Source organism: Lontra canadensis, unplaced genomic scaffold (genome assembly GCF_010015895.1).
Source record: "Lontra canadensis isolate GAN:19392208 unplaced genomic scaffold, GSC_riverotter_1.0 scaffold114, whole genome shotgun sequence".
NCBI classification, from domain to species: Eukaryota; Metazoa; Chordata; class Mammalia; order Carnivora; family Mustelidae; genus Lontra; species Lontra canadensis.
This window is the reverse complement of record NW_022631108.1, coordinates 727,185-742,966: the sequence shown is the minus strand read 5'-3', so window position 1 is coordinate 742,966 and position 15,782 is coordinate 727,185. Positions and strand designations below refer to the sequence as shown.

General features: G+C 40.5%; 1 protein-coding gene across 1 annotated transcript in view; it reads right to left on the bottom strand.

Moving 5' to 3' along the window:
• Window positions 1-6,986: 6,986 nt before the first annotated feature.
• ATP7A (ATPase copper transporting alpha) overlaps window positions 6,987-15,782 on the bottom strand; it is a 170,775-nt gene continuing 161,979 nt past the window's right edge. Inside the window, exons 20-23 of the mRNA XM_032840640.1 lie at window positions 13,019-13,222; window positions 12,375-12,492; window positions 8,589-8,691; window positions 6,987-8,218 (exon numbers count right to left, since the gene is read on the bottom strand). Of these exons, the coding sequence (XP_032696531.1) occupies window positions 7,942-8,218; window positions 8,589-8,691; window positions 12,375-12,492; window positions 13,019-13,222 (702 nt within the window). The 3' untranslated portion in view covers window positions 6,987-7,941. The remainder of the gene's footprint in view (window positions 8,219-8,588; window positions 8,692-12,374; window positions 12,493-13,018; window positions 13,223-15,782) is intronic.

Here is a 15,782-nt window from a genome sequence, read left to right as displayed (position 1 = left end):
GCGGCATCTCCTCTCAGAGTTCAGGGCAAAGCACAGCAAAGAGCCAGCGCCGAGGTTGCCCGTCAGCCGGCATCCCCGTCCTGTTAGTGCACGGAGCAGCTCGAAGGAGCCTGGAAGGAGCCTGTCAGGTCTTTTGTCCCCAGAAAGGCCCTGCCACCTCCCCAAACGCACTCCAATAAGGGGACCGGTTTCTTCCCGGGCGACCCAGGGGATCCTCAGACCAGGCTGTCCACACCAGGGGGCCGCCCTCCTTCCCCTCCAGAGATCCCCTAAGCCTGCCAGTCAAGGCCCTGACAACGGCGCCGACCTCTAAAACTTGAGACTTTGACTCCATGGCTTCTAAAATCTTGCAGTATTCGGGGGCCCCCCTCCTTTTCCTAGTCATGGTTTTGGGGAAAAGTTTTTCTTGTGCAGTCCCCTGCGCGTGTTTGCACTCTCTCTCTCTTTCTCTCTTGCTCCCCTCTCTGTGATCAGGGCTCCCTCCCCTCTGCAGTGCCCAAGGCTCTTTTCTCCACACAATTAACTCTCTTCAGCTCCTACCTCTTCCCTGATGTGGCAGGGATTGTTTTTCTGTATTTGTTTGTTTCTTTTGTTGTTGTTGTTTTAAATCTGCTGTTGTGCAGTTTGTTCTCTCAGACCTTGGATGGATTTCTTGGTTGTTCAGAAAGATTTGCTGTTTATCTAGCTGTGTTGGGGGGGTGGCAAGGCAAGTTTGTGGTCCACCTACTCCTCAGCCATCTTATCCTCATCCTAATTTTTAATTTTTTAAACATTCCTTAACAGCAAAACAAACAATTATGAAGGTTGTCTTCAAATGATTACAGTTTGGAAGACTCTTTGACAGATTTGTAGGCATTTCCAACTTACTCCAAAGCAGTTCAGTTTTCAAGGTTGTGTTTTTTATATTATAACACACATAAAAACAGATCCTGTTAACATGCAGGTTCTGGTTTATCTGATCTGGAGCGGGAAAGCTGAGAGTTTGCATTTCCCAAAAGCGGAACCAGTGGTTCAACCTAATAAGGAACAGAGTAAATTTTTTTGTATTTAAATTCAATTAATTAACGTATAGGGTATTATTTGCTTCAGGGGTAAAGGTCTGTGGTTTGTCAGTCTTATATAATACCCAGTGCTCATTACAACACATACAGAGTAATTTATTTTGAACAGAGACAGCTGGTTCATTGTGACTATGTGAAAGGACTGTCTGACAGCCATGGTCCTAAATTTAAGAACGTGCTTAGCTACTCAGCGTAGGAGTGTTATTCTAGTTGAACTGGCAAGAAGATGAAGAGTAACAATTGTGGAGGAAAAGGAAAGGCTAACATTGCCAAGTTTAAGGACTCGAAAGAATGGGATTGGTATCGGCAACGTTTGGGTCATGCAGGCTGCTATATTGATGCTCCTTCAGTAACCTCAGATGAGGCCTTCCTACAGGCAAAAGAAGCTCTCTTCAAAATGGGGCATTAGCATCTCGGGCAGCTCCAGACCAAAGACTGATCTACAGACCCAAGTGGTTGTGGCCAGTTTGTCTTTCTATCCCCACACTCAGGCTGAGGAAACGGCAGCATTTTCCATAGTGGTTTTGGTGTTTTCGAAATATTCTCTCCATCACTAGCGAGTCTCACAATTATTTAAGGTAGGTATTCTTATCCTCACTTTGCCCTCGTAGGAACTGAGGTTCAGTTAGATTAAGCAACTTGTCCTTGCTCACTGTGGTAGGCAGAATAATGTTACTTTACCTGGCAAGATACAATTAAGGGTGTTGCCATGAAGAAATTATTCTGGATTATCAGAGTGGACCCAGTGCAATGACACAGGTCTTTATAAGAGGGATGCAGAAGGGTCAGAGGTAATATGAGAAAATGGGATGAAGGAAGCAAGAGGTTGGGAGTGATAGGAAGAAGGGGCTCTGAGCCAACAAATGGAGGTAGCCTCCAGAAACTGAAAAAAGCAAGGAACCGGATTTCTCCTAAAGCCTATAGAAGTAATACAGACTTGCTGACACTTTGACCCATTGAGACCCATTTCAGACTCTGACTTCCAGAACTCCAGATAATAAATTTGTATTAAGACACAAAGCTTGGGGCGCGTGGGTGGCTCAGTGGGTTAAAGCCTCTGCCTTCGGCTCGGGTCATGATCTCAGGGTCCTGGGATCAAGCCCCACATCAGGCTCTCTGCTCAGCAAGGAGCCTGCTTCCCTTCCTCTCTCTCTCTGCCTGCCTCTCTGCCTACTTGTGATCTCTGTCTGTCAAATAAATAAATAAAATCTTAAAAAAAAAGACACAAAGCTTGCTGTAATTTGTTACAGCATCAAGAGGAAACTAATAGTCACCTAGGTGGTAAGCGGCAGAACTGTGAGTTTGCAAAAAGGTCCCGTAGGCTACAAAATCAGTGCTCTTCCCGTTACTATGGGAGATATGATGCTTTTTAAAGAAATGGTGGAGTTGAGGGAAATTGGAAGGGGAGGTGAACCATGAGAGACTATGGACGCTGAAAAACAATCTGAGTGTTTTGAAGGGGCGGGGGGTGGGAGGTTGGGGGAACCAGGTGGTGGGTATTAGAGAGGGCATGGATTGCATGGAGCACTGGGTGTGGTGCAAAAACAATGAATACTGTTACGCTGAAAAGAAATAAAAAAAAATAAAGAAATGGTGGATAGAAAAGTGGAAGGGTAGGGGTGCCTGGGTGGCTCAATTGGTTAAGCAGCTGCCTTCCGCTCAGGTCATGATCGTGGGGTCCTTGGATGGAGCCCCAGGCTGGGCTCCCTGCTCAGTGGGGAATCTGCCTCCCCCTGCCCCCCTCCATGCTCACTCACTCTCTTTCTCAAATAAATAAATAAAATCTTTTAAAAAGTAAAGTGGAAGGTTTTAAAAAAAGCTGCAAGAAGAAGAGCTTAAGAGAGTTGATCCTGGGCTCTACTTTCCCCCAAACTTCTACATGGCCAGATGTTTTTCATTTCAATAAAGTTATATGGATTAAGAATAATCTTTCCAAATAATTGCAAATACTTCTGGCCAGATTTAAAGGCCACTGGCATTTTAGGACGGGTGAAATTAATCTCCGTTTTTGTCTTATTACTGGGTGATAAAACTGCAGTGAGGAAATGGAAGTTTTGCTTGGATGAGGTGAAGCAAGTAATGTTAAAGTAATGGCAGCATTTCAACTTATTGATAGGCCTGGGGCCATGGAGCTGGATGCTGACAGTGAAAAGCTGGGGGCCACTCCAGGGCCATGGGTACATTATGCAAAAGGCTACACAGCCTATTTCAAACTTTTCCAGAGAGAAGACTGCATGGAAGTTCTCAGATTTCTTAAATTGCATGAGATCCTATTTATAATAGCATCTTCACTTAAACCTTGTCCTGGAGTCTTGCCTTTCACCCCTCACTTCTAACTCATCTCCATAACCAGTAGTCATGTCTACGAAGAGGAAGCTATTAAGCAAGTAGGATTGGTGGGTTCTGGTCAGCTTTGGGAAAGATAACAGCTCTCCCTCTCTCATCTGTCTGAATTTTAGCAGGGACTTCAATGTCTTGACCTAGCAAGCATTCCCTAATAGGAAGGTTTTTCTGGTTTTTTTGTTTTATTTTTTGTCTGGAAGGTTTTGAAACCTCTCCTGGGATGTTGCTATCCTGAACACCCTTCTTGGAGGTTAGTCAAGACCCCAATAGAAGAGGGGGAGCTGAGCAGCTAAGTGGATGGTTCAGGAATTTTACTCTTCTGTTTCCACTTCCAATCCTATCTCATCAACCAGAATAGTCTCAAGACTGGGGGAGAGAAATGAAAACGAGGTTTTCCTTACAGTAAGTTTAAAACCCTTTCCTTAGCCCACAAAAGTGCTTGGTGCGGGAATATATTTTCGGTGGGATCCTCAAACACTGTATAGGGATGCCCAAATGCAAGAAAACCTCTTGTCTCCATTAAACCCATTTGGGGTAGACAATCTCAAGAATGTATTAGAGAGCACAAAACCCCTTTTGAGGACAACTATATTCCTTCCTTTGTTTTTGACCCTCACTAAAACAATACAGCAGGTGGGATGGAACTGAAGGAAACCAGAGTTTTCTTTTCTCCCACTCTTAGTTAATGTGTAATGCTGCCTCCAATCCTGCCCCATCATTGATGAACAGTAAAAAAAAATAATAATAATAACTAAACCAGGGTAGTTTGCAACTGCCAGAAGAAGAGTTGGATGGTTTAACAAAAGAGACACTGACAAAAAACATTTCTCTACAATACTATAATTATAAAATTGAAGGCACATCCCTGGCAGAAATATGATCAATTACATGCTTATGGAAAAACTACTGAATATTTTAACTGTAGTAGACGATTATTGCACATTGTCCTGTTTTGGGTACCAACCAATGTTTAACAATGATTAGTTAAACACTTAACTAAAAACATATGGTTGAGACGCCTGGTTTTGGCTACAAAAGGTATCTATTATCAATGCCATGATAGAAGCTCTTTTAATTGAAGAACGAGATTTCATGTTTTTGTGCTATACCTGGTTATTTACACCAGATAAACTTCCAGAGGGACTACAGAAACTTAGTGTCAAAAACAGCTAATAATTCAGCACGAATCCATATTTTCTGTATTTGGTAAGATAAGATTTTTAAATATAGAAAAGTAAGAAATAAGCAAGCAAAAAATCCAAAGGGAGTGATTCTAGGAATGTTTTTATTCTTGTTAAAACAACCAATAACCAGATGCCTCACCCAAAGAAAGTAACAAAATAGAGTAAAATAAATATTAAGAAAAATAATTTTAAAGCAAGATTCACAAGAAATGGGAAAAAATTTCTCAAAGAACATATATTCTTGATTTTAAGCTGTGTACATAAAAGAGATGCACACTTAAATTTTTGGAAACATCTTGTCTACAGTGCTATTTCAAGCATTCTGAAGAAGACATCTGAAAAAAGAAAAAAATAAACTTTTAAAAAGTTAAAGCACAATATAAAATTTTTTGTTCACAAGGCATCAAATTTAACACTCTAAAATGCTGATACTAAACTAAGAACATCTCTATTTTCACAACTGACCACCATACTTCTTTAGACTAGGACACTAAATACTCTAGTTGTGTTTTAACCTTTGAAATTCAAAAGGCATCTTTGGATATTCAAGATAAAAGGTGCCCCATAGTTGAGTAAGAACCAGCACTGGATATCAAAACATCCTTGTTATCTTCAGACTGACAGCATGGTTACTGAGTGAATATAGAAGAGTGATAAAGGAAGGACAAATAAAGATCTTCAGATAGTCAAATATCAAATTCAAATATAAATCCATTTTACTTCTATATGGTAAATATGTGTGTGTACATATGTATGTACAGACATACACATACACACATATACATTTATAACATTTGTTCTCACTAGTCACTAGTTACTTAAAGCTACTTACTAACTAAAACCAATGTTTTTAATCCTGATTATCATCTCTCTCTCTCTCTCTCTCTCTCCTGTGAATACAGCTGCTCTATGAAGCTAATTGGGTCAGGATTACAAAAGAGACTTGTGGTAGAGAATTCAAAGATGGTTACAGATACTTAAAACAGGATTCTTTCTAAACATGTTTTCTGTTCTAATAGTAAGGGTTGAAATTAGATCCTTCATTATTCCCAGACTATAGGCTGCTCTTCTCACTGTCCTAGGACACGTGGGTCCCTTGGCAAGTGGGAGCCAAAACGACAATTCACAAACACACATGGAAATCAAAGTAGTAACTGACTATGTTCAAGTGTTTCAAAGACAGAGAAAGAGTAGGGGAGAAAGAAAGAGAGGTGCTTCTTTTTTCAAAAGTCTATTATACATTTGTCTTATTAGCTGTTTCTTCTAGAAGAAACAAGTTGTGGTATGATGAACCACTAGAATTAAAAATAAAAAACAAATATTAAAATTCAAAGTGGAAGCATGGAAGATGGCAGAGGCATTTTAAGAGCCTAGACATACAAACACATTCATATTTCATTAGGATGGTTTTGCCTTTCTAGATTAATAGCACCTTCATCAGTAGTTTCAGTTCTCTCTTTAAGATAGTGGAGATAAAAATAAGTTTTTTTCCAAATCTTTAAAGACAAAATGGAATAATGTGGTAAACTTTTTCTGTGTGTATGAAAGGATAAGAGAGAAAGGAAATAGGAGAGGAAGAAACCCATCCCCCCACTCTCACCTAATTGTAGACTCTCCCCTAAAAAAATTGATTATTAATATTCATTACAGACCTCAAGGGGAAAAAAGTACTAAGTGTAAATCCTATGTGCTAGGCATTGTGCTAACAGCTTTACATATGGTGATAGGAACAAAATGTTAGGAATTTATTTATTTATTTTCACTTCCATGTTCTGCATATGAAATCCATCTTGCAATTAACAAGGAATTTAGATAGTGATGCAAGTGCCAGATCTCTGACCAGTGTGTTAACTCTTAGGCACTCAGAAGGGGATTTCTAAATGTATATGGCACTGAGAATAGCCCCTGAATTTACAACCCACGCTAACTAGCAAGAGCAAATGTTTTATACTAGAGAAAATTAGAAATTTGACTAAAAGGTATCACAACCTAGGGAAATTCTCATTTCTGTATTACAACTTATTGTGTTTTTTGGTAAGTGCCGCTTTGTATAATAGTATTATTTTAAAGTCATTTTGAGAAGTCATCTAAAATACTAAAATATCATTAAAATATATTAAATTATATATACCAGCTAAAGTCCTTGTATTCTCTCCAAAAGAAGGACAAATTTAATGAGTCCAGGTAATTTCATATGACCTGTATATGTTAAAGATGGTAAGATATTAATCTTTGAAAAAGTCAATTGTGGAAGATGCTCAAAATCTTAAGTTTTGATCAGGAGGGAGACAAACCATAAGAGACTCTTAATCTCACAAAACAAACTGAGGGTTGCTGGGGAGTGGTGGTAGAGATGGGGTGGCTGGGTGATGGACATTGGGGAGGGTATGGGCTATGGTGAGTGCTGTGAAATGTGTACACCTGATGATTCACAGACCTGTACCCCTGGGGCAAATAATATATGTTAATAAAAAAAATCTTAAGTTTCTGGACTGAGGCTGATAGATTAAGAACAATTTATAGTGAAAGTCAGCAGTGAATTGAAGGTTTGTACAGAGCTAGGGTGTCAATGAAAGAAGAATCCAATCCATTTTCTTTTTACAGTGGAAAGATAGGAAACAAGGAACCCTCTGGACCTTTACGGTCTTTTGGGCTACAAGAGAAATAAAGGAAGATGATATTGGAAAAGTTATCAGTTATTTTTATCAATCAAAAATCACCTACACTTAACTCACTGGAAAGAACAACAACAACAATAAAGAATCATACTAAGGCATCTAAGAAAACAACTGCAAAGACAAAGATGCAGGGACAATCAGGGGAGAAGAAAGCCTGTAATAAATAAGGCACGTCTATTTTTAAACAGTTTCTACTGTTTTCCGTCTAAAACCAGATGCTTTATACAGTATTTTAAAAGCCCTTGTTCCCCAACCTGGCAGGGCTGAGAGCTCAAGAATGTCCTCAAGATCATGGTCTCAGATCTTCAAACTTTTAAGTATCCTTTTTCTTGAGCTTTTTCTTTTTGGTCAAAGAAAAAGTCATCTGTCACTTTAGCAGCAATTCCGCAATCTTCAATTGTGGGGCTTGTTGTAAACCTCACTGGCCTACCTTATCTGTTCCTAGTGAAAACAAAAAGTATTGGCAATTCACCTTAAATAAAGCTAGGTTGAGAGCTAATGCTCTGAAAAAAAGATATTTTTGCCATTAGACAAGTGCAATTCAAAGATATTCCCTAACATAAGGGCATGAGACCAACAGAAAGTCCTTCCACAATATTTCGAGAAGTTAAGGAGATATCGTTAATGCTGTATCAGCACGTTACAACATCTGCTAGTAGTACTCTGTGCGGCCTGTTACAATGCGGTGTCATCATCTTCCCTACTGTCTCCCACCAGAAGTGAATGCTTATCAGGTTCACTGGTACCAATGCTGTTGAGGGACCGTTTATCAGACAGTAGTGAATTTATGGAGGCTCTGCTGTAATTAACAATCCGGTCCAGCAAACCCAGTTTAGGGGAGTTTCTCAAGGTGTCATCTATTCCAACATGAACGCTGATCTCTGAAGGCCTCTTCTGTCCCATCTGGCTTCGGGCATGCAGTTCATAATTCTCATAAGTTGGTTTTCTGTAACTGAACACATGCAAAATACACTAGTGTGAAATAAGCAAATGTTGAACTAGACACTTGTTACAGTCAAACCTGCAAATCTATTTGCCTGGTATGAAATCTACAAAGGTGGTTCCTGCTAGGAAATTCACCCCCCTAAAATTGTATAGAGTCACATGGTGAGAAATTCTACTTCTCAGAGCCAATGTGCTACATTTTACCCCACTCAGTGCTGTAGTGGCTAGGTAGAGACTACATAAGATGATAATCACATAGCTAACATTTATTATTAAGAACAGTTGGGGCCCATCCTATAAGAATGAGACCTACCAAGACTGACTGTGGATGATTAAGGGAATAAAAAATACAAACATGAGTGAGCCATCATACTTACAGTTTAAGGAAGAGAGAGGAAAGTACTACTGAAACAGATGAAGCAGCCATTGCAGCAGATCCCATCCAGGGCTGCAAAACCAAACCAATGGGCATAAAAACTCCTAGGAAACAAGTGTGGATTAGTTAGAGCAAAGAGCATTAAACAGATTATTAATGTGTTTCTAATACATACATACACATTTCCTTGTTTGATATTTATTCAGTACTTTCTATGTGGAAAAATTGGCAGCGACATAAGTCTCCACCAATAGGAGGATAGAGTGCTGTTGTGAACATCCTTGTACATGTCTCCCTGTGCACATGTTTGAGAACTTCTGTAGGGTCATACCTAGAGATGAAACTGGATTATGACATGGGCACATCTTCAACTTTAAGTGGATATTCCTCAGTTCTCCAGAGTGCCTTGCACCATATAATCCCACCAAGAGTGAATGAATAGCATATGAATTTGACAGACATTTGAATATTTGGCTTATATGACAGGGATAAGATAGACTTATTGTACTTATAACTTTTTATGTGCTTATCTAGTTTTCTTTTTTCTACAGTGATCATATATTACTTGCATAATTTTTCCACTCTGCCCCTACTTACATAATTTTTTAAATTTCTTTTCAGCGTAACAGTATTCATTGTTTTTGCACCACACCCAGTGCTCCATGCAATACGTGCCCTCCACAATACCTACCACCTGACTCCCCCAACCTCCCACCCCCCGCCCCTTCAAAACCCTCAGGTTGTTTTTCAGGATCCATAGTCTCTCATGGTTCACCTCTCTTCCAATTTCCCTCAACTCCCTTCTCCTCTCCATCTCCCCATGTCCTCCATGTTATTTGTTATGCTCCACAAATAAGTGAAACCATATGATAACTGATTCTCTCTGCTTGACTTATTTCACTCAGCATAATCTCTTCCAGTCCTGTCCATGTTGACACAAAAGTTGGGTGTTCATCCTTTCTGATGGAGGCATAATACTCCATAGTGTATATGGACCACATCTTCCTTATCCATTCATCCATTGAAGGGCATCTTGGTTCTTTCCACAGTTTGGCAACCGTGACCATTGCTGCTATAAACATTGGGGTACAGATGGCCCTTCTTTTCACTACGTCGGTATCTTTGGGGTAAATACCCAGTAGTGCAATTGCAGGGTCATAGGGAAGCTCTATTTTTAATTCCTTGAGGAATCTCCACACTGTTCTCCAAAGTGGCTGCACCAACTTGCATTCCCACCAACAGTGTAAGAGGGTTCCCCTTTCTCCACATCCTCTCCAAAACATGTTGTTTCCTGTCCTGCTAATTTTGGCCATTCTAACTGGGGTAAGGTGGTATCTCAACGTGGTTTTAATTTGAATCTCCCTGATGGCTAGTGATGATGAAAGCCCAAATTAATAAAATTATGAATGAAAAGGGAGAGATCACAACTAACACCAAGAAAGTAGAAATAATCATCAGAAGTTATTATCAACAGTTATATGCCAATAAGCTAAGCAACCTAGATGAAATGGATGCATTCCTGGAAAACTATAAACTCCCAAAATTGAATCAGGAAGAAATTAACAACCTGAATAGACATCTAGTAACAAGATTGAAGCAGTGATCAAAAACCTCCCAAAAAACAAGAGCCCAGGACCTGATGGATTCCCTTGGGGAATTCTACCAAACTTTCAAAGAAGAAATTAACACCTATTCTCCTGAAGCTGTTTCAAAAAATTGAAGCAGAAGGAAAACTTCCAGACTCTTTCTATGAAGCAAGCATTACCCTGATCCCCAAACCAGGCAAAGACCCTACCAAAAAGGAGAATTTCAGACCAATATCACTGATGAATATGGATGCTAAGATTCTCAACAAAATCCTAGCAAACAGGATCCAAAGGCACATTAAAAAGATTATCCACCATGACCAAGTGGGATTCATCCCTTGGTTACAAGGATGGTTCAACATTCACAAATCAATCAATGTTGTAGAACAAATCAGTAAGAGAAGAGAGAAGAACCATATGGTCCTCTCAAAGGATGCAGAAAAAGCATTTGACAAAATCCAGCATCCGTTCCTGATGAAAAGGCTTCAAAGTATAGGGATAGAGGGAACATTCCTCAACTTCAGAAAATCTATGAAAGACCCACAGCAAATATCATCCTCAATGGGAAAAAGCTTGCAGCCTTCCCGTTGAGATCAGGAACACAACAAGGATGCCCACTCTCACCACTCTTGTTCAACATAGTATTAGAAGTCCTAGCAACAGCAAGCAGACAACAATGAGAAATAAAAGGTATCCAAATTGGCAATGAAGAAGTCAAACTCTCTCTTCGCAGATGACATGGTTCTTCATATGGAAAACCCAAAGACTCCACCCCCAAACTACTTACATAATTTTTAAAAAATCACTTGCTCTATGAATTAATCTTTCTGGATTTTGATTGTTCTTTTATTTTTTGTTCCTCAGCATTTTGTGTTCTTGTTTATAAACAGGTTTGTAATTGTTCTTACATCATTTCATGTCCTTCTTTGGCTCTCAAATCAGAGATAACAAGAAAAAAGTGATAACTCTCCTATTACTAATTCCTGGGGTGCCTGAGTAGCTCAGTTTGTTAAGCATCCAACTCTTGCTTTCGGCTCAGGTCATGATCTCAGGGTCGGTCTCAGGGTCATAAGCTCAAGTCCAGCACTGGACTCTGAGCAGGTGTGGAGCCTGCTTAAGATTCTCTCTCTCCCTCTCCCTCTGCCCCTCCCCCTGCACTCTCTTTCTCTAAAAAAAAAATACAATTTATTACTAACTCCCACAAAGTCTCTAAGTACAAGACATTATCAAATGTTTGTTTAAAAATTCTAAATTGCTTTTGCTTGGTCATATTCCTTTACTCAATCCATCAATCTCCCTCCTTCTCCCCTGCTTTTTTCCTCTCGCTCTCTCCCTTCCCCCACCCCTTCCCTCTTTCTCTGTCTCTCCCTGTCTCTCTCTCCTGGTACCCAAACTTAAAAAATAAACCCTGTTGGCTATTAGAATTTTAAGTGAAGAGCCAAACATTCTCTGCATGCTATAATTATAACTATGTAACAAGACAGAAAAACTGATGCAAAGTAAAAAAAGACTGGAAGTAAATACACTAAAATGTTAACAGTACTTGTGTTTGGGTAGTGAGATTAAAAGTAAATTTGTTCTTGGGGCACCTGGGTGGCTCAGTCGGCTAAGCATCTGACTCTTGATTCTGGCTCAGGTCATGATCTCACTGAGATTGAGCCCTGAATTGGGCTCCCTGCTCAGCAGGAAGTCAGATGTAGATTCTCTCTCCCTATGCTCTTCCCCCTGCTCATGCTAACTTTCTCTCTCTCTCTCCCAAATAAATAAATAAATCTTTAAAATTAAATTTGTTCTCTTCAGCAAAAGATAAATAAATAAATAAAAACATAAATATAAATGTGAGAGCATATGGAGAAAGAGATGAAACAATGTGGGAAAGTACTACTCATTGGTTAACTTAAATGAAGATTATATAGGTTTTCATTGTATCTTTGACCCTGGTTATATATAGCTTTCAAATTTTTCAAAATATAAAGTTTGAGGGGAAAATAAATTAAAATAAACCTATCAGAATGCATATACATTTTATGCTATAATGAACATTGCTCAAAATTACAATTATTGATTTTAATATTACCTTTCACCACACCAGCAAGCTACATATAAAAACTGAGCTCAAAGCTAATAAGACTAAACCTTCCAATATGATAGGTCTCTAATGACTTCAGAGGAGAAAGTAACACTAGCTAATAGTCACATACCAGCAGCTATGGGAATTCCAACTAGATTATAAATCAGAGCGAAAATAAAATTTATCCGAATCCTCTTGACTGTCTTCCTTGATAAGTCAATACTTGCCACTACATCCAGAAGATCATTCTGAAAACAGAAATATTTGTAATATTAGTGAGAAACTCTAAATTAATGAATACTTTATATTTGACACTGCAATTTTGAAGATCATGTGTACCTTAGGGTGGGTAATATGGATTGACAATAAATTTCAAATATTGCTAAAAATTTCAGTCAGCTTTGTAAGATGCTTTTCCAGGAATTTTTCTCAGGGATCTAAAAACACTTTTTGGGTTATATGCTGCTATATAGGTTACCACACATAAAACAATCTCAGCAAGGGTTTGTTGAAGATAGTTTTATTATAAGTATATCCCCCAATCTTATTCTTTCCTTTAGAAGCTTGTCATTCTCATCTGCTTTGCTTGATTGAGAAAATCTGGAAGAAATTAGTATTCCTTCTCATACTCCCATCCCGAATTCTCCTAGTCTCAAAGGCTGGGAGGACAGGAATTAGAAGGAAAAGAATGTCCTACTCGAAATACTTTACAACACTATCCCTGACCATGTGTACCATTATCACAGACCTCAAGGTTCAGGCCACAGGACTTACCCTTATCAAAACCACATCAGCTGCTTCAATGGCTACATCTGTACCTGTGCCAATGGCAATCCCAACATTAGCCATTGCCAGAGCTGGAGAGTCATTGATTCCATCTCCTACCATTGCAACCCGTTTCCCCTCCTCCTGAAGTTGCTTCACCTTAGCAACCTTATGAGAAGGGAGAACTTCAGCGAACACCTTTGTAATGCCAACCTATAGGGAGAAAAATAAACTCAATTCATTTGAAGAAACATTACTGGTCCCTTAAATATAACACAGCAATGATGACCATAATTTTCCACCCACCAGAGGTCCAAAATTTCAAAAATTGATAATATCCAGTGATAGGAAGGATATGGAGAAGTGAGCTCTCTTATATATTCTTGGTGGTTGTGTAAACTGTTATTGTCTTTTTGGAAGGCATTTGGTAGGATCTATCAAAGTGCACACATCATTTGATTGCACAGTTCCACTTCCAGCCATATTCTGGACATATTTATACAAGTATAAAGAGACATACGTTTGACTTCCAGGGAAGATGGCAAAGTGGGCTCACCTTGTCCCATAGACACAACTGGATGCACCCACATCAGTATGAATGGCTCAGAGAATGGTCTAAGGACTGGTGGAACAGACTCTCCACAGTTAGGTATAGAAAAGAGGCCATGTTGAGGAAGGTGTGGAGGGGGAGATAAGGTCTGGAGCCGGGTGGACTCATGGGACAGTCTGTGAGAAGGAAGAGTGTAGTGGGCCTGGGAGGGGAGAGGAATAGACCCCTACAGTGGGTGCCCCAGGTACAGGGGCCTGCAGAGGGAAGGCAAGTCCCCGCAGAGGTTGGCTTTGAGAACCAGATGGGCCTGGCTTTGCAAGTTCTTACAATCAGTGGGGCTTAACACCTGGCACTTCAAAAATCAGCTAGTTCAGCTCTGGGAGAGCCAGATGGCAATAAGAAAGTGAGCCCCGCCGCTCCCCGCGGCCATCCCATGCAGACAGCACAACAAACAGCTTCAACAGCATAGAAACAGCAGTTTGAAAAATGCCTGGGGTATACAGGACAGAGATTTGTTTACTAATCTCAGAGTGTGTGCAGTAGGGGCAGGGATCTTTGAGAGACTGCTCCAAGAACAAAAGACCTGGTAGGCAGCATTTCCCTCCCCTGCCCCCAGCCAAGATACACCAACACCTGTGGTAACTAGCCCAGTGCCAACTCTCTCCACATAGATTACCAACAGTGTGCCCTGCTGCCAGACAATCCTGCAGATCCACCCCCTCCGACAGCAGTTTTCCTTAGTGGCTACAGGTACCTTCCCACAGCAGGCTAGCACAGACCCTGCTGGAACCCCACACCCTGCCCACACTCTCTCCCATAGACTTGCCCCCTCTAGCATGCCCTTGGCCGGAGCCCTTCCAGAGCAGTGCCACAGCCTGGCAGTGCATAAGCAGCCCTGAAAGGGGTCAGAACCTTACCAACGTAGCTCTGGCCCCAGGCAGAGGGGAAGACAATCACACACCCAAGACTAACTGTGGGCCCAGCAGTGTGCTGGAGGTCAATAATGGGGTCTGGTGGCAGGCTCTACCCACCAAAGCAAGCTTCTCAGGGGACAATAACGGGGAGAACACCCTATAGGTTGGTGCTAGCACATCTCTGGCAAAAAACTGGTCTGACTCAACTCATGTCAAGGCAGCCCCAGACTGGCCCACTAATGCCACGGGGACTAAATCTTGCTGCCAAAAAGCAAAAAGAGACGTTGTAGACAACTGGACAAAGGCAAAAGTGGCTCAGCCAAAATAGTCTGGTGCATGCAATATGGATAGGAGACACCCATGAAGTGCCAGAATCTAGTGAACAGGGGGAGGAGGGGCATACTGCACTGCAGGGTACTAAATGAGCTTTTCTTCATAAGGACATCAGTTTCAAGTGCAGGAGATGTAGGTGACTTTTCTAACACATAGACTCAAAGAAGAAAGTTGGAATGAGGAGACAGAGGACTATTGCCCAAATGAAAGAACAGGGCAAAATCACAGCAAGAGAGCTAGAAGAAATGAAAATAAATAATATCCCTGATACATAACCCAACGTAATGGTCATAAGGATACTCACAGGACTTAAGAAAACAGTGGAGACTTCAGGATGACCATCAACAAAGAGACAGAAAACAAAAAAAGAAGCAAATGGAGCTGAAGAACTCAACAGCTGAAATTAAAAATATGCTAGAGAGAATAAACAGGAGACTAGAGGACCCACAGCAAACATCATCCTCAATGGTGAAAAACAGCGATCTTTTCCCCTAAGGTCAGGAACAGAACAAGGATGTCCACTCACCACTTTTAGTTAACATAGTACTGGATATCACAGCCACAGCAATCAGATAACAAGAAGAAATAAAAGGCATCTGGAGCACATGGGTGGCTCAGTCGGTTAAGCATCTGCCTTCAGCTCAGGTCATGATCCCAGGGTCCTGGGATAGAGCCCTGCACTGTGTTCCTTGCTTAGCGGGGAGTCGGCTTCTCCCTCTCCCTCTGCCTCTGCCCCTTACTTACACCCAATAAATTAAAAAAATCCTTAAAAAAAGAAAGAAAAGGCATCCAAATTGGTGAGGAAGAAGTAAAACTTTGACTACCTGTAGATGACATACTATACATACAAAGCCCTAAGGACTTCACCGAGAAACTACTAGAACTGATAAGGGAATTCAGTAAAGTCATAGGATACAAAATCAATATACGGAAATTCACTGCATTTCTAAATACTAATTATGAAGTAGTAGAAAGA